Source organism: Amblyomma mixtum, chromosome 3, assembly GCF_055824585.1.
Source record: "Amblyomma mixtum isolate Tamu chromosome 3, ASM5582458v1, whole genome shotgun sequence".
Taxonomy (NCBI): domain Eukaryota; kingdom Metazoa; phylum Arthropoda; class Arachnida; order Ixodida; family Ixodidae; genus Amblyomma; species Amblyomma mixtum.
This window is the reverse complement of record NC_143014.1, coordinates 227,719,463-227,744,814: the sequence shown is the minus strand read 5'-3', so window position 1 is coordinate 227,744,814 and position 25,352 is coordinate 227,719,463. Positions and strand designations below refer to the sequence as shown.

General features: G+C 48.0%; 1 protein-coding gene and 1 long non-coding RNA gene across 2 annotated transcripts; both read right to left on the bottom strand.

Annotated features, from left to right (window-relative positions):
* Positions 1–7,140: 7,140 nt before the first annotated feature.
* On the bottom strand, positions 7,141–13,021 carry LOC149353932 (uncharacterized). The gene is made up of 3 exons (XM_089575884.1): positions 12,929–13,021; positions 11,430–12,338; positions 7,141–7,161 (listed from the first exon to the last, which is right to left on the bottom strand). Exons 1-3 carry the CDS (start codon positions 13,019–13,021, stop codon positions 7,141–7,143), a joined length of 1,023 nt encoding a protein of 340 aa, XP_089432010.1.
* A 3,194-nt stretch (positions 13,022–16,215) lies between these two features.
* Positions 16,216–23,605, bottom strand: LOC149353931 (uncharacterized). The gene is made up of 4 exons (XR_016289613.1): positions 23,315–23,605; positions 21,947–22,054; positions 18,597–18,644; positions 16,216–16,328 (listed from the first exon to the last, which is right to left on the bottom strand). It is a non-coding gene; the product is annotated as an uncharacterized LOC149353931 (long non-coding RNA).
* Positions 23,606–25,352: the final 1,747 nt, after the last annotated feature.

The following is a 25,352-nucleotide window of genomic DNA, read 5'->3' as shown; positions in this document are numbered from 1 at the left end:
AGTGAACTGCAGACTAAGACGCTGCCAGGTAAGCTGTAGGTACTCAGCAGCTCCGTTTTTCATAGTGAGGTGGGGCTGACCAAAGTGCAAGCGCAGAATAGAAGGCTTGATGATCGATACAACTCAAGAATGGTACGACGAATACACCCTATGGACTGGCATGACGCCGTGACATCTTGCACCTGTTAGCCTGTCATCGCGAGTTTTGGCACGTTAAATGGGATTGCTGAGGATTAGGCAGATTAAACACGACGATAGTGAAACCCGGTAGACGGCATTTGACGGAAGGCCTCCTTTCAGCGGAATTTGCTGATTACGATTCTTGAGTTCTATTCGACAATTTTGACTTTCTCAGCTTCTCAGATTATCGGCTCTTGAAAAAAAGTATAGTATGTGATTAACGTAAATTAAACCAAGGATAAAAAAAATGTAGTTCCAGAGCTACGTGAAACCACTGACATAGTGTTTCCCGTCGTATGGTCCTCCTAAGAGTATTTTATAAATTCCGATCAATTAGTTAATTAGGTAAGATTAATTATGCTAAATTTTAAACATTCACTTTAGGTTAACGTGCTTTTTTTCAAGTTCTAGTGGAGCGTTACGAAAGAACCGATCAAATTTTTTTGTAGGAGCGTGTCTTCTACGTGGTCCTTTCTTCAAGTTATTTTAATAAAGCCCGCGAAATATGAAAACACCACGTGTTTTCTGTCTTGCGCTATCGTACTGTCGCGTTGCAAGCCAGCTCTGAATGAACGAAGCGTGTGCGCTCACCGTGCCCAATTAAGCGGCCGGGGCGTAGTTCGACGGGCTGCAAAATTATGAACCACAAAAAAAAAACGAAGACTACCCTGGAAAACACGACTTCACTACTTTCACTTCATTTTTTGGTTTGCCTGCGCGATGTCTCATAAAAGCCCTATCGCAATTGGCAGATCACGCCGTGCGCTTTTCATGCTGGAAGAATGTGCTGATCGCACTTTCAAGATTATGCTAAGAGCGGCGTCGGCTGCACACTTCCAGAAGGTGAGCGCGCACGCTTCAGTCAGAACGCGCTTGGCAGCGCTACAATGCAGTAGCGTAAGAGCTCAATGAAGTGTTTTTCTCTTTTATATTTAGCGAGAATTCCATGAAAACTCGAAAAAAGGCCCATTTACGTTGCTACAAAAAACTGGATTGGTTCTTTCGTAACGCCCTGTACAACTTAACAAAATGCATTTTCCCTTATAGTAAACGTTAAAATTATCTATAATTGATCTTAAATAAGTAACTAATTAAGCGAAAATAAGAAATACTCTGAGGAGCGTCACACAATAAGCAACATGTTGTTGGTTTCACCTAGCTACGCAGCAACCTTTTTTTTTAATCTTTGGTTCAAGTTCCGTGAAACACCCTGAATAGATTTGGCCTGCAATTGCGTCTATCTGGAATGAGGCAGGGGCCCTTGTGCTTGCCTCGTCCTCTGGAATAATGACACAAGCACCATATAGCGCCTCTTGGAAAGCGCTTGGGTGCTTTATTTCGTTGCTAAGGCGTTTCACTAAAAAACCTAGGTTTCCATGTTTTCAGTACAGTCTAAGCCTGTTATAACGAAGTCGGCGGGAATCGGAAATCGCTTCGCTATATCCGCTATTTCGTAATATGCGGACTACGAAAAAAAAAGGAAACATCGGCATACCGATTTATTGCCGCTGAAAGAAGTCGTCCAGCGTCCCCTGAACACGTTTCGCGAGTGCGGACTTCAGGATTGCGGCTTCCATACCATCCAACTGCAAACCAAAGATCTGGTCGAACTCCGGACTCCCGAGGTACATCGGTAGTCTGTCAACAGCTGCGATGGCCGCTGCGGAGGTGACCGGCTTAGGGGCACAACTAGCATCGTCGCATTCGCTGTCGGAGGCGTTCTCCGCCAAGGTCTCTTCCATGACACTCCCGGCAACTTCTTCAGTCGTCAAGTCCTCGGTGGCAACAAGGTCTTTGTCGGCGAAAACGAAGTCCATGTGGCTTAGACCCGCAGGCACAAGGAGAAATAGAGAACCGCAATTGGCCAAGACGGCCGCTCTCTGCGACGTCTACGAAAAAAAAAATCGTCTCTGTTCTTTTTCACATTTTTCCCCTGCGCGGCGTGCTCTACGCCGTGACGCCGTTCAAGGACGGCGCAACACGAGACCGGAGTGCCATGCGATGCAGTGAAGCAACCTTTCGCTCCGCAGGAGAACAGACGACGCCACGAAAGGACGCCGTCAGCCGAATTTTGCTCTTATTTTCGCGGAAAAAAACGCCTCAAGGACGCAAAAATGTGTTGATTGGCAGATTATTTTTCGGTTGGTATTAAATCTCTTCGTTATATCCGCTGACGCGCTCTTATTTGCTTCGTTAAAACCGGACCCAAAATGTATTGAAAATGCAAAAATGGGAATGGGAAATTGAAATCCCTTCGTTATAACCGCTATTTCGCTAAAAGTGGCTTCGTTATAAACGGGCTAGACTGTATTTCTTTTTTTTCCATTTGGAGGTTATATGGCGTTTATTTTTTGTCTTTGGTTCGATGTTTTTCGCTTTCTACTTTCAATGCCGGAGAGAAACCGGCATTTATCGGGATAGGTGTTGTAAAGCGGCTGTGTAATTACTGGAGAAAATATAACGCACCTGAATTTTTTTATTAAACACATACCAAACACCCTACCGAATGAATTAATGCCCAAACGAGCAAAAATAAAAGAGAAATGCTATGACAGCAACGGAACGCTGTACGACGTAAGGTTATTCAAAATTTTGGCGCGAATGTAGTTGGGAATACTGCCACCGCATTGAGCCTCTGCCAGTGATGGCATCGCTTGGATTGTCTGTAGTGTCTGTACATACACACGCAAATACTTGGAACGACGAACGCACGGCGCCGGATTTTCTCCTAATGGAACTATAAGGCTTTAAAGAGCATAAATTGTTCTATTTACACGTAGTGAAAAAAAAATGGACACGTACATTGAGAGATTTGTCAGCCATCGGAGGAATGCGGTCAGAAAGCACACGTTTTACATTTGCGCTTGATGGGGGGATGGCAAGAAAATCAAGAGATGCTTTTAACAAGACCGGCCATTCTTTACAGCGCGCTCTCCATAAGCTGTAGAAGCAAACGTCAGCAGATATCATTTTGAACAGCGGTTATTCTGAGGTCCCTCTTTCACAGACGGGTGGTCTGCAGAGCTCACAACAGGCGAAACTAATCCATTAAAGACTTCTTTGTTATCAATTCCTGCTCTATGGACGGGTACACAACTTGCACTTGATGCCAGAAGTCACCGCTATCAAGTGAGTTTTCGCGGAAGCTGCGCATATATTTCTCGCGGACTTCATAGCTTGTCGAGTAACGAATATATCGGTCTTCGCATCAAACGCTGACCATTCAGGAAGGTACTGACCAGTGAAGGTGCACGCTAGGTGAACCAGGTTTGAGTACACGCGGCAGACAACTGCCTCCTCTGATTCTAAGGATTTCATTGCTGTGTTTATTGCTTCGATGTTCTATACCACGTGATTACACTTCACAAAAACTATATATACAGTAATGTCTTCGGGGATAGCGAGTACTGCTAGCAGGCTCTCGAGCTTTTCACCTTTTGTTTGATTCCTCTCCAGAAACCTAGATCATGAATGAACGCTAAAAAAAAAGCACCAGCTCTCAGGGAAACCACAGTGGCAAGTTGCGAAACTGGCAATGAGAGAGACGTGCAGGCAATGTGAAAATCCCGCCGTATTCCAGTGGAACCTGTAAGAACTGCTAAGCGGAAAGAGCAGAAGATTTTGTCGGGTGGGGAGCTTGTCCTGAGTACTCTCGTGTCCTGTTGCGTTCTTCGTTACAGGAAACTTATGCCTGACCTACACACTTGAAAACCGTCACGCTGGTAAAGAGAAGACAAAGGAATGCGACAACAGAATTTGGTTTCGATTGAAAGGAATGGTACCAAGGACAGTTCAGTGCGGCTGTGTTCCGGGTGAACTAGAGAAAAAAAAAGTAGAGTACATTTCTTCACTTGAAACTGGGATTCTTTTATTCAAGGACAGCTCAAAATCAGTGTTTATTGGTTTTCCAGCATTCATATCAAAATGCCATGGGGGTCATTTTTCGGAGTTTAACGGATACCGAAAACACGGCATCTCTACTTGTAACAGGGTTAGTTGGTGCGATTGAAATGTTAGAACTGCGCTCACTTCAATAAACCGACCTACACAGATTCGTGTACTACCAGTACGTGTGGGTCTTTGTTCTGTACAGTCCAGCCAGCGCAGCTCTAACGCAATGTGTTTGCCTCTTTCCGACTTTCTCACGGGAGCCAGATCTTTTCAGCTTAACTTCCACACTTTAACGCAGCTGCTGCGCGGCTTCTAGAACGGCTATGATAAAACGTTCCGCTGACAAACCACTTGCCCGAGTGCCTGGCATACCGAAGTATACCAAACATGAACCGATGCTGCAAGCAGTACAGCGACGGCGTACGCCGAACGGGCGCCGAAAAAGGGCATGCACCTCCATGTTCTTCGTGCTGGCTGGCTGCCGCTCTCAAGCCGACGGAAGTAATTTCGAGTCGTGAAGAAAAGAGGTTGGGTGCTCTGAAGGGCAACTCGAACTGCGAAAAGTTCTGGGAACCTGAAAGAGCTTCAAGCCATAAAGAAAAGAGTCGTCGAGAGCCCCGCTGTCCCCCGAATGTCGTAAACCGGACCCCGCTTCCTACGCATGCGCGAGCGCCCGTGCGTTCCGGTGGTGGTCCGGTGACGTCTCCTGTAGTGCGCATGCTTATACCCGTTCTGTGGTATTCCAAGAGCGCCCACCTTGGGCGCGTACGCCAAAGAAGGGCCCTTGGAGCACACTTGCAGAATATGGAGTGCCCTCAACTATTTTTCAACCGAACATTCTCGTTCGAAAAATGAGGGGGGAGATGTCCGTTTTTCAATATAAGACAAGTTCTTGAAAGGATGTGAGGAGCGGGTCGGGACAGGTACTTGTCAAGAGAACACATCATGGACATCATGGACATCATGGAACACATCAGTTTCTGAGAAAGCTGTATAGCTTTCCTTTGTAGCCGTATGGCTGCGCTCGGGTGGATGCCAATGAGTAATTACTCCCTTATTACAAATCTACTCCACCTTTGGGGATTCTCCTAAACATTTGACCATCATGGTAACCTTTCGCAACTTTTTTTACACTATCTCGATAGCTGGAGCTACAGTAACTGGAGCTGTACGTCGAGGCTTCAGATTCCGGCATATTAGGGAGCAGCCCCCCTCACCTTTTTCCAAGAACGATACAATGGAGGGCTACTGACTCATCCCCCTTCGCGCTAACCACTTGAGCCAGCCGAGCAGGAAGTGGAAACGCGGTCTGTGAACGAGGGTTCTTGGTTTCAAGAGACCTTCATGTAAATAAGTTTTCCTGCAATTCTGCAAGTTGTCAATTCACTTCAGACACAATTAATAGAGGCACGTCGAGAGTATGCTAGGGTGCGTCAGCGGACATCAAGGCCGCCAAGCGACCCACAGCGAAAGCGCGTATCTTCCAAGGAGCTGCCTTCGTTGTCTGCATTCTCAGTGCACGCTCTGCGACGTATTAACATCGACAGCTGTTGAAGGCATGTTTCTTGGTTGTGCATCGTCGGTGTTGGCGTTGACGTCTGAAACGTACGAGCACAGTTACATCACGAGTGAAAGAATAGTAACGCCATGCGTATTGAAAGCAATATGAAAATAAATGGCAATAAGAAATACGATTTTCATCCCATGAAATCTCGCGTTCTACAGTGGTAACCACGTACTGTGATTTTTGTGTTCTACTTTGAGCGTTTTCTTTTTGTTTTTGATATAGTGACACTGGAGCTTCGACGCTTTGTCGTCGCCAGATGATCTCTGGAGAAACGGAAAGTTTGCTACATTCGACTGGTTTCTAGCCACACAAGGCGAGAACACGCGGTATTTGAAGCTTTCACCAATTACGTGGCCGCTGAAAGGTCTCGTCCGTTCACAATGGTTTGTTTTATTTGATACTGCACACAAGCCATAATAACACAGTGCACGCACGTTTCATGAGAAGGAACTAAGTAAAGGCTCTAGGAAAAGCCTTTCAGCGTACCGTATTTTTCAGTAATTGAGCAGACGAGAACTACGGCCACTCGGTGATGCGGTTCCATCGAGCGGCCGTTTTTTTATCAACCGCCACCTCCACAAACTGGTAAAACAACAGCCAGCTGACGGGGTCGCATTTTTTGGTGCGGCACTAAGACTTGAATTCTCGATTTCGACGTGGTCTGTCTGTATCTCTGAAGCCTGCTTCACCTGAACTTAAATAATCGAAAATGTTTTACGGGCAAGAGTGGGTTTCGAACCCGGGCCAGCGCGAACAGATCAATTTTAGACAACTACATCGCCGCAACCGAGCATCCCGCATCCTAAACTACCAGTCTCTTGCGCTGTGTTTTGGATATGTTTTCTTCATCAACGGCATCCGTGCGCAATGAATTCGAACACCGTAACCGCAGTGAAAACCGAGGTGCGGGCGCACCTGCGCATGTGGAGTAACCGCGCTAAATCGTCCGAAATTTGTTTTTGTGCAACTCTTCGTACCACGCGCTCTGCTTTTAACAAAGCTGGTGGGAGTCCTTAGGCTGGTGGAAGACATTAAAGAATGTAACTGATCTTCTGCAAAAGCTCTGATGTCATTTTTGGGCGATTTCTTTCGCGCATGTAGTGACCCTTCGCCAGGACTGACACAATAGGGGTTGGAAGTTTTTTTTTTTTTATGACAGCCTAGAGACAAGAGTGCGTTCCTATATGAGACCTTTCCGTGCCGTTTTCGCAGAGGCGCCGACTCCGTTCTGTTTCACTGTAGGGAGCAGAAAAACAGCGCACTCCAGAAGCAACCACGGTCTGCGCTCTACGACACGAGGAAAAGTAAAAGGGGGAAAAAAGAAAGGCAGGCAAAGGCACAACAGGGCCCCCCTACTGTCATTTTCTCTCCCGCCCCCTTACCACCCACAACGGATCCCCATTGCAAAATAACCGCTCTTAAAAAATAACACCAATTTCTCCCTACCTATGCAACAGCTCACATGAGTCACATCAATACTTCGCCCTTCATGATACTACACCTCACCCGTCTTCATCAGTTCCCTGCTGGAAAAAGTTGTATGATGCAATAAACTCATACAGTTTGTCATACAAATATCATATCCTTATCATAAAAATCATAGACAATTATCATAGAAATGTCATACATTTCTGTAAAATCATACAGTCATCATAGAGATGTCATAGAGTGTCATACAAATTGTATATCATAAAATTTGCACGATATTCTATGATGAAGCCTCTATGAGTATATTGCATCATAGAACTTTTTTACAGTAGGGTTTGATGTTGCGAACAGGGCGTCTTGTTCTTGTAGCCTTTGGGGGAAGAACACTGCCAAAAATTCATTTCCGAAGGGTACAGTGAAATGCAAGCAAGGTTTGATTAAGACGAATTCAGCGAAACCTAGGCCAGTATTCTCCAAAAGGAAGGGATGTAAACTGCACACAAGCAGGCCACCATTATCGCACGCCTCCTCCACCGTCCCAAAGACAGTCATCCTAAAGAAAAGGCCTAAGGCGTGGTATGTAATACCTTGCATCAAGTGCTTGGTGTCGTAGGCTGTGAAATATGAGGTAAAGGTGAAGCAGCACAATGCTTACGACAAACAAATGAATGGACAGCGAAGCGCGGAGGCCTAGCCCTTCGAGGCGTTTGTCAACAGGACTGACTTCAACAGAACCGTTGTGCTCGAGTCCGAGCCAAACTTGCGCAGGAGGCTCCTGCTTAAGGGCCGTTTCACATGCTGCGACTAGAACGAAAATAGTCGGCCTAGTCGGTGACGCCGCAGTGCGATTTTCGCGCAGTGCCTTCACATGCAACGCGTACCCAGCGAATTCGGTCGGAGGGACACGCAAGGTTGCTCGATGTTCGCATAGGCAACCCACGATTAAACGCGACAGAAACGCTGCACGGAATGTGTTGATGCTATGACCAGCGCGTTTTTAGATGCAAGGCAATATTTCGTATGTTTTGATTAGAACAAACAGTTTTGCTTAGGCCGCGGGAACAGCTCCCACGTGACCCCACGCCGAGACGGCGCGTTACGTGACGTCACGTGGCAGCGGTTGCCGCGGCCGGTCTCGACGCGCGCGCTCTCTCGCTCGCGCGCCTCGAGACCGGCCTTGGGCGTGGCAACAGCTCCCACGTAACGTCACGTCACGCGCCTTCTCGGCGCTGCCCATTGGTCAGTCGCAGAGCGAACACACCGACGCTGCGACTGAATTCCAACCGGATGGAACTTGACTTGGTCGCAGGCCGTCTGCGGATAGACCGACGGCCCTCCCCAGTCACATGCAGGCGAGAATCGCATGCATGTGAAACGGCCCTAAGTCATGGCACAGTTAAAAATTGTTTTTTTTTCTGATGGAACAGAGTAAAACACCGGGACACCGGTTTTTGCGCTGTTCCATCAGAAATGAGTAACCAACATGCCCAAGCTGCTGCCCTGGCAGATTTAAAAGTCGCGGGAGAATGTTAATCGTTCCCTGGAAATGGCTCCCTCTTCTCTTCTTAACCCGCTTTTGTGGGCTAAAAAAGAACCTGCAACTCCCCTGCAGTCCCTCCTTGAAGAAGTATTAGTAGTGGTAGTGGTTTGCCAGAGGCAACAACAGCTGACAAAAACACAATAACGAAATTAAAAATGTTGCCGGCCACGGTGATTGCTATTGTCACAGATGGGTCCTTAATCAAAAAGGCTAGACACAGGCGGCAAACAGAGAAGCAGAGTCCCAGCTCTAACAGCACGCGAGTCCCTCACTTCGTCCTCTAGGCGCCGCCCGGGGACACCTGGCGTCATTATTCCCCCTCCCCCCCAAAAAGTACGCAAAAACGAGGACGCACTTTGAGCGAACGGGAGGAAGTAAGCAAGTAAACAAACGGTCACGTGCCGCTCAGCAGCTGCAGCACAAATAAAAAGAAAACGCGGAAGAGGCGACGCCCGTTACTGCGTAAAGTAAGGCTTCATGCGCAGTACGTGCACGACCTCGGGCTGAGGTCGACGGCGCAAGCTCGGCAAAGTGCCATCGGGGAGGACCTCATACGTCACATCCGTGATGCGGCGCAGCACTCTGTACGGTCCAAACTAGCTCTCAGGAGCTTCTCCGACAGTCCTGGGCGACGGACTGGGGTCCATACCCACAATTTGTCGTCGGGGTGGTACTCTACGTGTCGATCTCGTTGGTTGTAGCGTTGTGCATCCGTGGCCTGCTGTCGTCGGATGTGCATACGGGCCAGTTGCCGGGCTTACTCTGCGTGCTGGGTAAACTCCTCGGCGTCTGACGTGAGTGCTTGGTCGGCAGGGGTGCACGGAAGCATGGCGTCGAGCATTGTTTGCACGTCACGCCCGTAGACGAGGCGAAACGGCGTTAACCGGGTCGTTTCCTGAATCGCCGTGTCATAGGCAAACGTCACGTATGGGAGGATCTCGTCCCAGGTCCTGTGCTGTACGTCGACGTACATTGCGAGCATGTCCGCTAAGGTTCTGTTGAGGCGCTCGGTGAGCCCGTTTGACTGCGGGTGGTATGCAGTAGTCTTGCGGTGGGTCGTGTGACTCAGCTGGAACACCTCGTGCAGGAGCTGCGCTGTAAACGCAGTGCCCCTATCGGTGATTACGGAGGACGGGGCGCCGTGTCGTAAAACGATGTGGTGCATGAAGAAATGCGCGATTTCAGAGGATGTACTGCGCGGCACCGCCTTGGTTTCCGCATACCGCGTCAAATAATCAGTCACCACTATGATCCACTTATTGCCAGAAGATGATACAGGGAACGCGCCCAGGAGATCAATGCCGACTTGGTCAAAAGGTGCGCGAGGTGGATCAATTGGATGGAGAAAACCTGCAGGCTTTAGCGGTGGCGACTTACGACGCTGGCACTCACGGCAACCTCTGGCGTAGCGGTGAATGGTCGCTGCAAGTTTAGGCTAATAATAGGCCTGACGCACTCGAGTGAGCGTGCGTGCAAATCCCAAGTGGCCAGAGGTGGGCTCATCCTGACACGCGGAAAGGATGTCGTCGCGAAGGTCTGATGGCACGACTAGGAGGTAGGTCCGGTCACCGTTGCTTGAGTTTTTCTTGTAGAGTACGCCATTGCGAATGCAAAAAGAGGAAAGTGGCGGGAAAAGGGTCGAGGTCAGCCAGCACAAGGAATGGTGGTCTGTGACAACTTTGAAATCGCGACCGTAGATATAAGGCCGAAATTTCGTCGTGGCCCAGATGACAGCGAGGCACTCCTTTTCTGAGGTGGAGTAGTTGATTTCGGTGGGCGAGAGTGTGCGACTCGCTTACGCAATCACACGTTCCACGCCTTCTTGATGTTGAACGAGGACGGCACCAAGCCCAATGTTGCCAGCGTCGGTGTGTATCTCGGTAGCAGCCTCTTCATCAAAGTGGGCAAGCACAGGGGTAGTGTGCAGCCGTCGTCGCAGCTCTGTGAAAGCAACCTGTTGCGCGGCAGTCCAGACGAACAGTATCTTCACGCGTTAAACAGGTCAGTGGTTCAGCGATATGTTGGAGAAGTCTTCGAGGAAACGGCGGTAGTAGGCGCACAAACCCGAGAAGCGCTTGAGCGCTTTCTTTGTAGTAGGACGGGGAACGTCGGCTACAGCGGCAGTTTTCTCGGGATCGGGTTTTACACCGTCGGCGCTCACAACATGGCCGAGAAACTTGAGCTCTTTGTAGCCAAAGTGGCAGTTCTCGGGTTTAAGGGTCAAGTCGGCCTATCGCAGGGCATTCAGCACGTTCCGAAGGCGTTCAAGGTGTTGGGTCTAAGGCTTCTGAAAACACCACCACGTCATCTAAGTAAACTAGACAGGTTTGCCATTTGAGGCCAGCCAGGACAGAGTCCACCACGCGCTGAAACGTCGCCGGCGCTTAGCAAAGGCCGAAGGGCAACACCTTAAATTCATATAGGCCGTCGGGTGTTATGAATGCAGTTTTTTCGCGGTCTCGTTCATCAACCTCAATCTGCCAATATCCGCTCTTTAGGTCGATCGACGAAAAATACTTGGCGCGGCGAAGTCTGCCGAGTGAGTCGTCGATGCGAGGCAGCGGGTAGACGTCCTTTTTCGTTACGGCGTTCAGCTTACGGTAATCAACGCAAAAGCGCAATGTCCCATCCTTCTTCTTTACCAGAACAACAGGCGATGACCACGGGCTCTTAGAAGGCTGAATAATGCCGTCTGTAAGCATCTCCTTTACTGCGTTTGGATGGCGTCGCGTTCCTTCGGGGAAATGCGGTACGGCTGCTGTCGTATGGGGCGAGCATCATCGGAAGGATGATTCGATGCTTCGTGACCGCCGTCTGCCGCACTTTCGAGAAGGATGCGAAGCAGGTTTTGTATTGGAGCAGGAGGGCACGTAGGTCGCGCTGTTGAGTCGCTGAGAGCCCGGAGCTAATATCGATGCGATCCAGGGACGTGTCCTGATGTACCATGGCCACGGACGCAAAGCACTCAGTAACATCGGCCAATTGATCAGCCCACGCGATGGTAGTAGCTCGGAAAAGGCGACGTGGTTCGTTCGTAAAATTAGGAATTAGGAGTTCCGACCGGCCGTTATGGATGTGGACAAGGCTTCGGGCCGAGCAAATGTCGTGTGTCAACAGCAGGGAAAGGTTGCCCTCAGCGACAGCAGGTCCATCAGGTAGCCCATCATCGCATTCGACGCTTGCAAAAACACTGGCGCGCGGCGGGATCAAAACAGTCTCAATGGAAATACGAAGGGCGGAGCTGCGTTGGCGAACGCCGGAGGCGTCGTCGGCTTTCGCTCTAGAAAACGTAACCGTTCTGTTCCGCAGGTCGATAATGGCACCATTCTCACGGAGAAAATCTACGCCCAAAATCAGGTCACGAGAACAGTTGCGGAGCACCTGGCAGCTAACTATGAACGTCGAGTCGGTGATCTGGACCCTAGCCGTGCACTGTCCAAGCGGAGTAATGATATGGCCCCCTGCCGTCCGGATCTGCACGCCAGAGCAGGGAGTCGTAACTTTCTTCAGAAGCGCTGCCAATTTGCCGCTAATAATTGAAAACTCAGCTCCTGTGTCCACCAACGCGCTAATGCTGTGACCGTCGAGAAGCACGGGTATGTCGAGTGAGAATCGCTCCTTTAGTTCACCTGCTGTCGTCGACGTCGACAAAGCTCTATCATCGGATGTCGGCGTCGTCAGGTGGTCCTTACAGCATCGATATCCAGCGACCACGCCCCCGGAGGTCGCTGTCTTCAGTTTTCCCGGCGAGGACTGGGCGAGCGGTCCGCTGTCGCTCGCGAAAAGTTGTGCGGATTCGGTGGAAATGATGACCGGAGAGGGGACGCTGATCGGGACTTACGGCGCGCCATGGACCACATAGGTTGCTGTGTCACGTACTCTTCAATCGCAGGGGGCCGTTGACCAAATCGGGGTCTTGGCGCATCGGAGGAAAAACCCTGCAGGCCAAGTTCACGATATGGGCACCGGCGGAACAGGTGACCGGGCTCCCCACAATGGAAACACAAAGGTCGTCGGTCAGGGCCACGCCAGACGTCCGCTCTGCGCAGGGATCGTCGGTCACTCGGGTTGTGCTGCACTGGCTGCACGGAGGGTAGCGGGACGTTGTGATGGGCTTGAACAAACGCCGTTGCATTTGGGGCAAGGCGTCGTAAAGCGTCAGCATACGTCGGGCGGCAGTAGTTCGTCTGGATCGGCTGTTTAAATGCCGCTGGATTCAGGGCAGGGCGTCGCAGAGCTTCAGCGTACGTCGGGCGGTAGTAATCTGGCTGTACTGGCTGTGGTTCGCCTCGTAGTAACTGAGGCCTGATAGCCTGCGGCACCTCGGCGCGGATAACGCCCATAAGAGAGCTGGCCGTGGGCTGCGACGTACCACAGATCTTCTGCAGCTCCTCACGGACGACAGAGCGGATCATGTCGCGGAGGTAGTCGGTATTGGTGTTGAACGCCGGGAGAGACTCCGTAACAGAAGCAGCAAGGACTGGCCGGTTGTACGCGGTGGAACGCTGCCGGAGGACCTGCTCTATCGTGACAGCCTCTGCTAGAAACTCGGCAACAGTGCTTGGGGGGCTGAGCACGAGGCCGGCGAAAAGCTGTTCTTTCACACCACGGATTAGGTGGTGCAGCTTTTTGGCTTCCGACATGGCTGGGTCAGCCCGTCGGAAGAGACGCGTCATGTCTTCGACGTACATGGTAACCGTTTCGTTGGGCATCTGTATGCGGGACTGCAGGGCGCGTTCAGCTCGCTCCCGACGATCAGCGCTGACGTACGCGGCGAGCAATTGACGTCGGAACTCATGCCATGACAAAAGAGCGTCCTTACAGTTTTCGTACCACGTACGAGCACCGTCCTCCAAGCTGAAGAAAACGTTCCTCAGTTTGGCGGCGTCATCCCACTGGTTAAATGCGGCGACACGTTCAAACTGGAGGAGCCAATCGTCCACGTCCTCCAGCTGAGTCCCGTGAAAGGATTTTGGTACCCGTGGGTTGTGGAGGGTGTAGTACGCGGAGCCTTGCATGAATGGTTAGGGGCAGGCGCCGAGGTAATGTCAAATGGCCTGAGCTCAGGAGGCAGCCGGCCAGGTGCCGAGGTAGTCTCCAACGGCCCATGCTCAGCGGACAGTCCTAGATTGCAGCGACTGACCCGATGCACTGGCGTGTCGATAGGGAGAGGTCTGGGGTCCTCGGTGTTAGGAGGGATGTGCGGCATATTCCAGGGCGATGTACCCAGCGCACTCCACCACAAATGTCACAGATGGGTCCTTAATCAAAAAGGTTAGGCACAGGCTGCAAACAGAGAAGCAGAGTCGATGATGATGATGATGATGATGTCCTCGGGCTGAATGGCACATACTCACGGCGGGGGATTGGCCCCAGCTCCGACAGCACGCGAGTCCCTCACTTCTTCGTCCTCTAGGCGCCGCCCGGGGACACCTGGCAGCACTATCTAATACTTTTTCCCTGCAGTGGGTGTAGTCAGGCTGATGATGATGATTATGATGATGACCTCAAACACTGGAGCTGCCGCCGGTGGAATTAAATGCAAAGGGAGATGATAGCCAGAAGTACGTAGCAGAGCGACAGAGAAAAAAGGCAGAGGTAGCTTTGCAAAACATATGCAAAATGAAAATAAAAATTACATGTTCGCGCCACTCGCATGCGAGCGCCTAGGTATTGTTGCACGTCTTCGCATCCGTCACGGGTAAATTCACTGCATATTCAGGGCCGCGCGCATGTAGCGTCCTCTCGGTAATGAATCGCGCGAGCGGCCCACTGCACAAGCGGGCGGGGTGGAGCGCCAAGCCGCCGCGCAGTGAGAAACCCAGTCAGCTTTAAACGTCGTGTTATCTAAAAATAACTTCTCTTCATTTCTCAAGAAATTTAAATCATAATCAACAACATTTAACTAAGGTTTGACTCTTGAGTGCTGCTCGGGGTAAAGGCGTAGTTTCTTGCCGAACAGACGGGAAACGCTTCGGAATAGTTCCCAGCATGCCGTTCTCTGAAGTCTTCTTTAGCTCTTTATAGTTTGCGTACACCACTGGCATATTTTCCAAAGCTAGCATTGCTTGCAGCAGTGGTAAAGCCCTTATCGACGGTGAACGAATAACCATCGGAGGCACTTCACCAACCTAGAAAAAATGTTAACTACCACACTACTAATTGTTACATTGGATAAATCACGTACCGCGCACATTGAGTCAGTGAAACAAGCATGAAGCGCAGCATCAGGTGTTGCCGCTTATTATACTGCAACACTTGCTCACTCAGCGCATTCGAACTGCATTTTCACCACATCGACAGAAGTTTCGAAAAGCTGACTGCTATCGAGGCCAACAACATGAGTGTTGAAATGTAGTGATTAATACACGATTTTAATATTTTTAATGCACAGAGTAAGAGCCACATGCAGGTATTCGTGAGTGAGCTCTAAGTATGAGCGTCGGGGATTACGCATTTCACTGCTTGAATGACTGTCCCTGGAAGTTTCATTACTTTTGTATTGTTAATGCGTACGCAATATAAGTGTCACTTATGCCCATGTGGTCACTGTACGCGCTTAATAAAAAAATGTACCTATCACGCGAAAGAGTCCTTGTAATCTCCTCTATACACCCCGGGCGCGCTCTCTTGTCGCACTTTATGCAGCAGCCCATGGTTTAGCCTCACTCCGATGGGAGCACTTTTGATTAAAGTACGCATTCATGTGGCACGACTCAACCTCTCAAAGCAAACAACCAAAGCATAGCACGGCCGGTCTCGACGCGCTCGCTCGCTCAGAGAGCGAGCGAGCGCCGATCCACCTTCTAACCGCTGGTAAGGCTCCACCAGTGCTGGTGGAGGCCTATCAGTGGCCTAGCTCTTAGGCCCATGTCAACTGTTAGGTGTGCGTGTGTGTGTGTGTGTGTGTGTGTGTGTGCGCGTGTGCGTCCGTGTGTGCGCACACACACACAAAAGGCAGCGCAGTGTGTCAACAAAAAGCTCCGTGAATGCAAGCGCTATTCCTATGTAAGCGCATCAAACTATCATATATGCAACGGCAAATCTTATGAAGATGGATACACCCCTATTGAAAATATTGAGCGTGAATTCTGCGTGCCTATCTTTGCGTGTTTATTGCCACGCAAAATGCGACGATTGAACGAGGTCGCAGAACGCGAGACATATTTCACATAATTTGCGCAAGCTGAGCAAGCTCGCAAACGCGAGACATCTCTCACATAACTGCGCAAGCCGCGTAAGGCTCGTACAGCAGGAGACATCCTCACGTAATATGCGCAAGCCGGGTGAGGCTTCCAGAATGTCCGAGAGCCAAGGGTGAGTCCCAGAATGTTCAAGAGGCGAGTCTGGCTCACAGAGCACTAGACAGTGTCTAATGGAGTTACCATCATGATGCCGATAATACCTTCCATGGCTGCAAGGCTCCTACATCACTGCTCAACACGGTACGCTAATGTACTGCATTAAGGCCTCCTCATCTGTCTGTCACTGCCTCATTCAGCATTCATGTTGTGAGATAACAAGCTCTGCAGAAACGGTGCTTCGTGGGATGGCTCTCATGTGTGTAGCATGCTTGCAAAAGGACATAGATAAGGTCACCTTAACCGGCTTTATTAATGCCACATCCCTCATGATGGGTGCCACACAGTGGCTAAACAATTTCTTCAGTTTCTCCAAGTCCAGCAGGTTGGCGTCTTGATACAGGTTCTCACTATGCAGCACCTGCAAAAAGGTAGGAGTATATGCAAAAAAATTCAGTTAATCTGTTTTCTGGAAATTCCAGAAAAGGGCACAAGTACTTCTTCCATTAATGAACTAACGATGATTTCGAAAAGTTTCAGGTTTGAAATACAGACACTGGAAAACCCGACTCAAGCACGCAGACTGCTCAGCATCAAACCTGCACAAAATCTAATAACCGTGTCACACAGGCATTTTGAAGGCTTTCAAATGGCTATTAACTCAGTGGCACTTGAATACAGCTAAATGGGCATTTCCAATAGCCACTGAGTCCCTAGAACAGTGTGGACATCTATTAAGATTTTGAAGGCTTTTCAGTGGTAGAAATTTGCACTCAGACATGGAGCACTCGCAACTATACACTAAGCAATAAAATCAAAGCAATTTAATCGCTGAAAGAATACTCAACATGAAATTTACAACTTATTTCACTAAAAAAAAGAAGGCTAGCCACAAAACACTGCAGCAAGCATATTATCACTGTTGCCAATAGCACAAAAACAATGAATACCACCTTTTCAAAACTGTGTGAGCGCTACAACAGCTTCCCAGCAAAATTATCAACTGTGACAGTGGCGCCACAGCAGCTTGGTGCGAGATGATGAAATATCTCTACGGCGATCAAGTATTCTGTGTAGCAGTGGCATAACTCCCGAGTTGAAGTGCAAATCTCAAAGCTCAATCTCCCACCTCAACTGTTATCTTTAAATACATATTTAAATTCATTGGAGCGTGCTGCAGAAGTAGGTGGTCAGATCATTCGAGAGGATACCTGCAAGGTATCTCAGGAGACGAAAGGTCTGATGAAGAAACGCCAAAGCATGAGGACGTCTAACTTCAGAGATAGAATAGAACTAGGAGAGCTATCGAAGTTATTTATAAGTGCAAGGTAGCCAACATAAGAAAGTTTAACATGGAGAAAACCTAGCATGCTCTAAAGCATGGAGGTAGCCTAAAATCAGTGAAGAGAAAACTAATCACAGGTAAAAACCAGATGTATGCGCTAAAAGACAAAGAGGGCAATGTCATAAGCAATATGGATAAGATAGTTAAAGTAGCCGAAGAGTTCTGCACAAATCTCTACAGTAGTGAATGTAACCAGAACGTTACGGAGAGAGGCAGTAGAGCATAGCAATGGGACATCCCGCCCGTAACGAGGGAGGAAGTAAAGAAAGCCTCAGGAGCAATGCAAAGGGGTAAAGCAGCTGGTGAGGATCAGGTAACAGCAGATTTGTTGAAGGACGGAGGAGAGATTGTGCTAGAGAAACTAGCCACCCTGTACACGCTTGCCTCGTGACCACGAGCGTATCAGGAGCTTGGAAGAATGCGAACATTATTTTAATTCATAAGAAAGAAGATGTCAAGGACTTGAAGATTTACAGACCGATCAGCTTACTATCCATTGTCTACAAGGTATTTACTAAGGTAATCACTAATAGAGTCAGGACAACCTTCGAATTCAATCAACCAAATGATCAGGCAGGCTTTCGTAAAGGATACTCAACAAGAGACCACATTCATGCAATCAATCAGGTGATAGAGAAATGGGCAGAATATAACCAACCCCAATATATAGCCTTCATTGACTACCAGACAGAAATTGACTCGGTGGAACCACAGCTGTCATGCAGGCATTGTGGAATCAGGGTGTAGAAGAGTGTTATGTGAAAATATTGGAAGATATTTATAACGACTGCACAGCTACCATAGTTCTCCATAAGGTCAGCAATAAAATTCCTCTATATTCCGAGTTTTCTAACACCACCATCATTTTTTGGCACCGTGACCATATCACACAAGAATGTGAGACCTACTGCATACCTAAAGAAAATATGTGTGTAAGCCAAGCATCAGCCGTTGTATGCAATAAGAAGTCTAAGTGAAAAAGATTCTATGTAAATTAGAGAAAGCCTTGCCATTTTTGTACTTCTGCTTCTATGACTGCTTGCTGGATTTTTTTCTTTAGTTGGAAGCATTCTTCCATCCCTTATCTCTATACACTATTCCTCTGCCAATTGACTGAGTAACCCAAATAGTAATTCCTAAGTAGGGAGGGGGCCTTCCACAGTGACCACACAGGGGCCTTCAAGTTCTTGCAGCAATCAAAACATCCCTTTGCAACACTGGCCTTGAATGCACCACTATACGTTTGTGGCAGGCCAAATACTTATACAATTTATGTTTTAAAACCACACAGAAATCCACAACTGCCATTATGAAAACAACCTAGTAATGTAACCATAAGCGTACCTGGCCAGCATGATCAGCATGGAAAGGCGCACAGCTTGTGTGCAGCTCCTAAATGAAAGCAAATTCACATGATTAATTGCAATTTCCACAAAGACATTCTTGAAAAATCATGTTTTTGCACCACTCAGCCTCAGCCTGCCTTATTGCTCCTGCAGCAATGAGGCAAATCTGAGCACAGCTTGGGGTGAGCTGGTGGTATCACATTACGCACCTGACACTACATGCATCAATCCATTTGTATGATAGAATTTCAGAATGGCGAAAAGACACACACACAGGAAAAAATGGTGGGTGGATGAGATTAAGAAGTTTGTGGGGATACAGTGGCCGCAAGTGGCAAAGGACAGGGTTAATTGGAGAGACATGGGAGAGGCTTTGCCCTGCAGTGGGTGTAGTCAGGCTGCTGCTGCTGCTGCTGCTGATGATGATGACAGCCTGAGCACACCTACAAAGTAAAACTGTGATCTCGACCCAGCAGCACTTTACTGTGTTGAAAGAGAACAGGTACAATTGAATTACTGCATTACCTTGTTATTATCATTAAAAAGTACAGGGCTCTAAGGACTTCCTAACTTACATCGAAACGAATGGGTTACAGTGAACTTTCACGGATTACACTAACAGGCACTGAAAATCCAACACAGCTGCACAAGAGAATATTAGGCAGCCGCGCTAGCCTTCTTTTGCGCTATGCTACCTGATACCAGATTAAAATTCCAGAGCAATTTACTCATACTCTAGCACTGGGATACGTTATGCCCCAGACTGATGCAGCTGTCTTACTAAAGGCAGAGAAGCTTTCAGTGTGGGTCATGTGTGCTGTGGCGTGAACACATGCACAGCATCGCCTGCTACCATTCAAGTCCTCTGTGTACACAAATGCAGGTGCAATAGAAAACCCACATCACAAATTTGGCTAGTCTGGTCGGCCAAGCATGGGCCAGCTGATAGCACGAAGCAGCAGGTGCGACACATACCATCATCATCAGCCTGACTAGGCCCACTGCCGGGCAAAGGACTCACCCATGTCTCCACATTAACCCTGTCCTTTGCTAGGTGTGGCCACCATATCCCCGCGAACTTCTTAATCTCATCCGCCCATCTAACTTTCTGCCGCCCCCTGCTATGCTTGCATTCTTTTGGAATCCACTCCATTACCCTTAAGGACCAGCGGTTATGTTGCCTTCCCATTACAAGCCCCGCCCAGGCCCATTTCTTCCTCTTAATTTCAAGTAGCATGTCATTAACCCGCGTTTGTTCCCTCACCCACTCCGCCCCCTTTTGGTCTCTTAATGTTAGACTTATCATTTTTCTTTCCATAGCTCACTTTGCTGTCCTTATCGTTTGGCACGTGTTTTTTTCTTTGTAATAAGGCATAAAGTATTATACACGGATTACCACATGGCATCCTCCTATGACCGCTAAATAATTTATAATCAAATTTCTTTCTCCTGCTGTATTTGTTTCGGTTTCGACAGCTGAATGATGGCTGTGACGTCAAAGCGAGGTTATTGGTCATGTGAGGCATGAAAAACTGCAATACAATTGGTACTTCTGGCTCTTAAGGAATGCTGGCGTCAGCGCTGTAGCGAATTAAAATGATGAAGCAGCGATTATAAGTGCAGTTTTTCCACGCCTCACGTGACCTATAACCTTTCTTTGATGTCATAGCCATAGTCAAATTGTTCACCGAAACAGGATGGCAGAAAAAGTTGATTATAAATTATTTAGCGGTCTCACGCGAATACCAGATTGTGATTCATGCATAGTAGTGTCTTCCGCATCCCTATAGAGAAGAAAACATGCCACCAAGATTAGGTGTCTATACTCTTTTAAGCTGAACTCTCTTCATTAGCCTCCACGTTTCTGTCCCAAAAGTGAGAAACATGCAGGCTAAAGAAAAAGATTTTAGCTTAAGTACCAAAGTGGCTCTAATCACACGATGAAGCGGAAAAACTCTCGACACTTGAACAGAGAACAAATAGGAATTCCAACAAAATTTTAGATTCTTGTCAGGCTGTCAAGCATTTCTGAATATTGTAAACTGCACTTTCACACATACAGTACGCATGTATGCCAAGCTCACATTTAGTAGCCCTGTCTTCCGGCTGTAATTATCACGGTCTGAGCTCAGTTACAGATTTAAAACCAGCCAAAAGATGCAACACAGGAAAAGAGAAGAAAACAGGTTGGACTATCAACTGAATTTTTTGTAAAGGAAAAGAAGGCTCGCATGAAGATGCGCCACACATGACCCACACCAGCGAAAGGCAGGACAACAAATAACTGTCACTGGTATAAAAGCACGTCATCTAAAAGAGAAAATTCTTTCTGTTGAAGATTGACTAATGGCTTCGCTATTCATACAGCCGTTGCCTTGGAGATATGCATCAAATACCTTACAGATTTGTTTACCACTTCTATACACCACTGAAGTGTCACAGAAATCAGGCGTACACACTGATGGGTCATCTTATGATTTACACTCACGACATTGGCACTGTTGTGCCAGATTAGAAGCTGCCTTCCCCCTAACGAGTTAGTGCTCACTCAGGAACACATTAAAGACACCTGCACATATTCCTGAAGTAGTTTCTTGCACAAGCTAGCGGAATGTGATAAACCACTTTCCTGCAACTCCTGAACCTAGTTTTATGGGATACCATACTGCTATCCCGGTTTTTAACAGCAGCGCAAAGGCCATCAACACAATGATTGGCGCAAAAATTACATTTAAAAATTTTCCCGCCACTCGATTTGAACTCATGAAGTCTACACAAAGGACTCCATGATAACCGTTCTGAGGTGAATGGCAGTTCAGCCTAGCCTCTGGAATCTGTGCCAAAAAAAAACGGAGTCAGCGATCGCAATTTACTTCCGAAATCAGCCGGTGCTGATGAAAATTGTATGTTTTGCTTTCTCTGGCTTATAAAGCTCCACTTTCAGAAAAAGTGTCGTCTTTGTGGTTAGGATGCGGAACTTCATCATCACAGGTCAACTTCAGCTTGCCATCAGTGTCCCTTTAATGCCTCAAAGTTGAACAATAGCTCCATTCATAGAGGAGGGCTGTGCATAAATTTCGACCACCAAAGATTCTTTAACATGCACTGACATTGCATAACACACGAGCAAATATGCATTTCGCCTTGTCGAAACGAAGCCACCACCATTGGTGTTCGGCTCAGTAGCCGAACACCAATGCAGTAGGCCACAGCAGCAGGTGAAAAACAAAAGAGAGCCCTTAATAGGCAACCTAACTTGCCAAAATCAACATAACGAGGGGTCACACAAGTAGCAGTGGACTAGGAAAATAAAAGCTACTTGTGTCGGAAGATGTCTTCAGTGTTTACCTCAAAAGCCTGCTTGCTTGCTGGGCATCCTAGCACCAAGTGAAAGGCTGGCACAGCTATACTGGACAGCTTGGAAGAGGCATTGCTGGTAAAGCTATGTGGAGATTGCTGCAAGGTAAAAAGACACATTTAACAGCAGCACAGTGCAAAAAATGGACTAGAATCAAGCATGTAAGGCAAAATGCAAGGCACAAAAAGGAGCCGGTCGCAGAATGGAACACAACTGTTTAACCACATTTCGAAGTGGGCCAGGCAACAAGAAATTCATAACCACGGCAGTCATTCACAAGCTAGCCTCAGACGAGACATCACTTGCATATCGATATCCAGCATCGTTTCTACAATACATGCCACCATTCAAAAGAACAGACCCACCGCAGAACGATATTTTCAGTAGAAGGCTGGTTTGCTTCAAATTTTGCATGCGTCCCTCAATTTGAAATCTGGCATGATTAGCACTGATTTCACATTCTCACAGGTATGATGAATTAATAGTGCCAATTGCAGAAAAATCACACTTTTTCCTTTAACATCAAATAAGGTATTGGAGAGGTACCTCAGCATATTTAAGTCAAAGTCAGATTTATTTGCGCCATTGGTTATAATCATGAAACAATCAAGTTTATTCTTCGTACATATTAAAGGCTCAATTACCCTTAAATTTCACTGCAACTTCGGGATTTAGGGCAAATGGAGCTAGGGCACCTGTGTGCATTTTGCAGTTGTTTGTACCATTTCAGCTCCGAGCCAAAGTATGAAAAAGCGAATGCCAAAATAGAGGCGAAAACTTCAGAGCAATTTGTTTTTATCTCACCGTTCTGCTATTCAAGGCTCGACTACACTGGCTCGGCTATAAGTACGAACGCAGCTGGATCATATGGAGCTTCGTACCTTAAATACACAATTTATAAAAGTACAAGTGAAATACAAGTGAAAGAGGAGGAAGCTCAATCCTAACGCATACAGCTGAATCGCAGTCTACGTAGTTAAACTGCTCGAGCGCTGTTACTTCAATTACAGCGTAACATGCGGCGAGAATGTAAAGCCCGGGCCGAAGATCTATTAGTGGGCACATATTCCATTCTCGGCGAGAGATGAATGGCAGTACGGCGGCAGTACGGCGCCGATATCGTGCACCCCGCGATCGGATCAGCTGTGCATATTTGCATGGCATACTGACCATGACCGTGTGACCACTGACACTACACGCGCATTCATGCCCGTGTGCCGCCAGCAAACAACCTTTCAGCGCTGCGTGCTGCCGCGATAGGCACTGCGTCTTCGCGTCTCTGTACTAGCTGTGTTGACGTGGCCAGTTGTGCGCAAAGGCTTTGAAATAATGAACAGGTTCGAAGAAAATTAACTTACCCCCAAGATGCGAGATGTCACCCGGGTAGTGGTCTCCCACCAGCTGCTCCGCCATGGAGGAAATGAGCCCCACCGTCAGCATAGCGTTTCCAGTGAAGGCGCGCAAAGGACGACGCGCTATCCGTCGAGCCCGCTGACGCACGCTATAAACACAGGTTTACTCAGCACCTTACCACGTTTTCGTACATCGCACCAGCGAATTTCACTGCTGTCGGCACATCACATATCGGAAGAGTGACAAATGCTCATGCCAGCGATGGTTCATGCCCTCGGCACCACAAAGGACCACGAAAAACGTAGCAACGCTGACCGCCATGCTGTCCCTCCCCAGACGCTGCGTTCGTTGGCTAGCGCTTCGGCCAGTTCCGGCTTCCTTCGGCCCGTTTATAAAGGCATCGCCTCCAGGCAATCCTCCAGGTCGTCTCTTTCGGGCTCTATGCTTTTGGGCAGTGCGATAGCAAAGGACTAAAACCAAATGAAACTTTCGTTACAAAAATAATTAAGTTCTTATGCACATATTAGCATTAAAAACTTGAGAAATTTGTGACGCATGGACGCATTAATATGCGTGTCGGTACATTCGTGCGTGCGTGCGTGCGTGAGTGAGTGGGCATGGTCTAGCTCGTCAAATCCAAAGCCTATCCGACATGCCAACGTTGCGACATGCTGCATGGTTTCTGAGATCACCGCCGTGAGCTTCGCTTGTTTTCTCGTGCTGCTGCTGGGTGGTCTTGCGCGCCGCTGTTACTGTGCTGGAATCGCAAAAGAAGAAGGATTACCGGTGTGTGCTGCCGGTGGGCGCGCTCTCATCCAAGAGTAGTAGCAGCTCCCAATTAAGCGATCCGTCGGGGCATATGTGCTATGGATGTCTGGTCGACAACGATAATGAGGTCAGCAGTGCGGTGACGTCGTTTGATGAGTCGAACCTTTCGGCCTATTGCACTGCTAACTTCGTTGCAAAAATGCCTGGCTCATAAGCAGCGACAGTGGCCATTGTTTCTGTGGTGTGTTTCGATTACAAGACGGCGCCCTTCTACAGTGTGGCTTCCTTGGAAACTTAGTCGGCGGTGTGCCTGCAACGCCTGTCGCTGTCAGCTCAAACTGACCGCCTGCGAGCGCTGCCTTCTTTTGCGATGTGAACGGTGACGGGACACTTACTGCCTGTGGCCGGAGCTTATAGCAAAAGCGAAGAGTGTTTTGTGTGAAGGTTTGACGAAGTGCGTGTGTCAGTCTGGACCCTTAGCAAGTCATACGAGATGCGACATGCAAAAGTGGTCCACCAGTCGCTTCAGCAGAAAGGAGTGCGGATGTTTTTTACGTTACTTCAATCGAGAACTGCCCATGCAAATATTTCAACTCGTCTCTTGCCTAAACAGCATAGTAAAGAAGCTAAAGCAACAAAACTGCTGTTTCCATGCTGTATATTGATTCCGCACTCGTGCTAGAGGTGGGAAATATGTAGCAGTTATTGGCGGAGTTACAGCCTATGAAGCACGTGCAGCTTCATGTAATTGCAGGTTAGGATATGCGCCTTACTTGGTATTGACTTTGTAACCAGACATAGCCATCTGTCAACTAAAAGAAATTTTCTTGCTATAGGATTCTGCAGCATTATGTATGCTTCTGGACACTGAATACCGGGTGCGTCACCTCTCTTGAAAGCACTCAGATTTGTGTACTTATCAGTACGCTTGAGATGAGAAAATTTTATCAGCTTCTTTTCTTTATTTTATAATTAGCTACACAGCATGTCGCAAAAAAAAATGTTTTAAGGAAAAGTATTTCAGTTTAGAGTACAACAGTTCAACAAAGTTGTTTTGGGCATTCTGGTAACTTCAAGATGGTATCTGATGGTTGCATACAGACGCGCAAGTCAAACCTCAAAGAGCATCAAACTTAACAGTACCGCTGAGCTTATCCTTTCGTGCTTTTTATGTGTGTGTAGATCACCTGGGGAAGTTCAGTATTGGATGTTGGATTTCATAGTTCTGCTACAACTTTTATCTTCCTTTCTACACATGAAACATGACTGAACTCG